The sequence below is a fragment of the Buceros rhinoceros genome, unplaced genomic scaffold, assembly GCF_000710305.1.
Source record: "Buceros rhinoceros silvestris isolate BGI_N320 unplaced genomic scaffold, ASM71030v1 scaffold13933, whole genome shotgun sequence".
Classification (NCBI taxonomy): Eukaryota; Metazoa; Chordata; class Aves; order Bucerotiformes; family Bucerotidae; genus Buceros; species Buceros rhinoceros.
Window position 1 is genome coordinate 119044 of NW_010402020.1, and position 3923 is coordinate 122966.

Genomic DNA, 3923 nt, shown 5'->3' on the forward strand with positions numbered 1-3923 from the left:
ACAAAAAGAAATACTTTGTGTTTCCCTTTTAAAAAAAAAAAAAAAAAAAAAAAAAGACCACAGGAAATCTCTTCTGGATCAGCAGCAGTGACAGAAACCATGATCTGTGTCCAGGCAACCTGATTTCACAGATCAGACTAAAATTACCTGGCAACCTGCTCTGCCTCAGACAAACAGCACATGTTTAATGAGGGCTGCAGAAGGCTGCTCTATTGCTCATGAGTGCTCTTGCATTTAGACATGACACAGTCAGCCAATTAGCCATTAAATTAAACCTATTTCTTAAGAAATATTTATTCCATTAAAGGCCACATTTAAACATTCATGATCACGTTTGAATACTCTAAAGTTCTTTGTTACTTCTTCTTAAGGAAGTAACACAGTAAACAGGCAGAGACATAGTACTTACTTTTTATTTGCTTCTTAATGAACTTTGAATGGTCCAACCAGTGCTAAAAAAAGAAAATCCACATTTAGAACCAGTTTGATTTCAAGATTTTGACAACACAATAAACTTATTACAGTAAAAATGTAACAGATAAATATCTTTTAAAAGGAAATATCGCCATACTTATTTGCTAAACTTCTACAGATTTGCAGGAGTGTTTACTTGCACATTTATCAACTTAACTTTCTTCACGGGGAAAAGCTTAGCTTATAAATGCATCAGTACCACCAGGGAAGTGACTCTTACTGAGAGCAAACCTCAAAATCCACAGCCACAAAGCAGAGGTGTGTAAAGAAAATAACCTTTTGTCGCCAGGTTTAACTGTTGCCCAAGTGCCTCTGAGGACAGCAGGCCAGACCCCTGGGTTTCATTCTCCTTACAACTGCCCTGATTGATGGAGACCCCCCAGACCTGGTAATTTCCGTCCTGCCTTCCACTGGTCCATAGCCCAGTTTTGTCAAGGTAACGATAAAGATTTAAGCCTCGCTAATAAAAGCCCTTGGGAAACACTGACACACAGTCCCCTCCTCTTCTTCAATGAGAGGCAAAAGATCTTGAATAGATGCAAGGTTTATGCACTCATCAATGCAAGTCGCATCTACAGAAGAGTAGGCATAAACATGCTCTGGTTCTGTGTAATGTCCTACTCACAGCTGCCATCTGATTTGAAGCAACCCCATGTAAGTGCTCCTGTTGTGCAAGGTAATAAAAACAGTATTTGGACTTTCCTGAAATAAATGTTTCTCTTTATGTATTTCTTTCAAAATAATAAACTAGGTACTACGGAACAAAATCTTGGGAGAAAAAAACCCCGTCTTCCTTCCTTCCTTTTAAAAGCATTCATGCTTTTAGAAAAAGGAGAATCTCTGAATGACTAGTTATCATTCCACTAATACCTTGCCCCATGAATAACTAAATGTGAAAAATTATTTGTTGGATAGTAATGCTGCTATTTATTTACCTCCTATGTCCTAAGCCAAGGCAAAGTTTTATTTATCACAGGAATAAAAGGGTATAGATTGGAAGTCTGACAACTTACGACCCCTGAGGTAAATAAATCTCACCAAAAAAAAGTAGAAAGAGAAAGAGAAATGGAACAATTATACTGAAAGTGCGCTTTTTTTTTTGGTGAGACTTGCTAGACTGCCTTAGGTGAGGCTGCAAGGAATCTGTCCTTACAATCTGAGAAATCTCTGCCAGAGTGGAAATAAAACATTACAGTGGCTCATACAAATATATTGGTTGGAGTTGTAAGTAATTTATTCTGTCTATACTTTGCTCTCTTAGGAAGAATTACACTAGAAATCACAGCAGTTCATAGAAGCTTTGCAAAACTTCAGATTTTTGATAAGAAAAAATATCAATATCAGAACTTTGCTTTTTAAACTGAAATTATACAAGTCTGTTACTTTCATACCTCAGGGCAGATTAATTTTTTATGCTTCAAGTACCTAGCTACAAAAATGACTTTTTCCTCAATATTTATTTTGGCTAAAGATAAACCAGTCAAAAAAAAGAAATACTGATTCAATTAAAAGAAAAGTTGGGCTTCACATTAAATAAAACTACACATGAATAACACCTATACTACAGGCAAAAATCCTACAAAAAACTTATCCTCTGTGGCTCATGTTAGTACCATGTTCAGAAATAAGCACTGAACAACCTGACCTACAATAACATAGCAAGTATTAAACTCATCTCTCTTCAGAAGCAAGAATGAGCTGCCATTTTACCCCCATCTCACACTGCACATCGCGGCGGAGTGTGATGTGGTGATGACACAGATCACAAACTAAAACCACAGAGTTAGGACATGGGCTGGCAGTGTTATTGGCACAGGCCTGCCAGTTTTCATGCAGGTTTGTGAACCAACACAAATTTAAAAGTCAGATATTTTGTGCAACTTCTGTGAAAATCAGGCTGAATTTCAAGACTCCTTTGCCTCATATAATGTCAGAGGGATTCTTCATACTGGAAATTACACCAGCTTTCCAAATGTCCCTCTAAGCTCAAAACATTTGAGGTAAAATTTAGCTAAAGTTAGCATTCTAGCTAGAGCAAAACAACCCCAAACCAAACCAAAAAACCCAAACAGTTTGGGCTTGGTTACATACTGCTTGCTGACTCAAGAACAGGAAAGTGAAAGCAATGACTTCTGAAGTCTCACTAGGAAGCTGAATAAAACCAGAGGGGACTTTTACTCTCTCAGCACCTATGACTGTAGCTCTGCCTATCTTGTGCTCTGGCTAAACAACTACATTTCAGGAACCGAACTCAGCAATGAAACTTAAGTATGGATTTCACAGTACAGGACCAAGATTGACCACAGTCATTTCAACTGCACCCAACAAGGAGCAGGAAAGGTATTAACTGCTTTAGGACTGTGTTATGATAGGAAGACAGTGTCTAAGCTACTTTGCCCACAGCAAGGAAAGGAACCTCCAAACCTGGTCAAAATGCAGGCAATCAAGATTCTATGATTACTGTAGAGTAGCATAGAACAGAACAGAACAAACAGTTCAGTTGGAAGGGATCTACAATGATCATCCAGTCCAGCTGTTTGACCACACTATCAAGGGCATTGTCCAAATGTCTCTTGAACACTGACAGGCTTGGGGCATCGTCCATCTCTCTAGGAAGCCTGTTCCAGAGTCTGACCACCCTCTTGGTAAAGAAATGCTTCCTACTGTGCAGTCTAAACCTCCCCTAGTGCAGCTCTGAACCATTCCCATGTGTCCTATCACTGGATACCAGGGAGAAGAGATCAGCACTTCCCTTGTCCAGTGTGCCCTCCTCAGGAAGCTGCAGAGAGCAATGAGGTCACTCCTTTAAGCTTGTCAGGTAAGCTGGAAATTCAAATGCTGGATTAACTTCCATTTATTCCTGTTTAATTCCAGTATAACGTCTCCACTTTGCCAAATGAATAATGTTTCCTGTGGTATTAACTGACATACAACAGTAGCAACTAGTTGGGATTCACGTCTAGAAAACACACACCAACCCATTCCACATGAAAGAAACACTGTTTTTAAAAAAGATTCCTTAGAGTACTGGAAGCACATCTTTATCTCGGCATACTCTCCTGTTGATCACTCTAAGTAAAGAGTTAAAATAAGTACCACAACACTTCGTAAATGGCAGAAACCAGTGTTTTCTCAAAATAGTCACACAGCAGGGGAAAGATGTATTTGTGTCAAGATACAGCAGAAAAACTATAGCTACTGTAGCAGTCTATGTGAGACCACAGTGACTGCCAGATGAGGACTGAAAGGGGGAGTACCACAGGTTGACACAAACTCATCACACACCTGGGCTTTGAAAATTCCATTGCCTCTCTACTTGGTTCCTAAAAGAATGAAAAATCCTTTTCTTGATTTATACAGGCTTCAAAGGTGACCTGAAAAGAAAAAAAATTGTGTTTGACCCTTTTTTGGCTGGCTTGCTTTGCTAGTTTAAAAAGCATGAAGAGCGT

At 38.9% G+C, this 3923-nt stretch overlaps 1 protein-coding gene across 1 annotated transcript in view; it reads right to left on the bottom strand.

Annotated features, from left to right (window-relative positions):
* The window catches only part of LOC104490250 (band 4.1-like protein 4B), a gene marked incomplete at its 3' end in the record, with an annotated part of 119662 nt that overhangs the window by 73329 nt on the left and 42410 nt on the right, over nt 1-3923 (bottom strand). The window contains exon 4 of the mRNA XM_010132511.1: nt 410-452. Coding sequence (XP_010130813.1) covers nt 410-452 — 43 coding nt within the window. The remainder of the gene's footprint in view (nt 1-409; nt 453-3923) is intronic.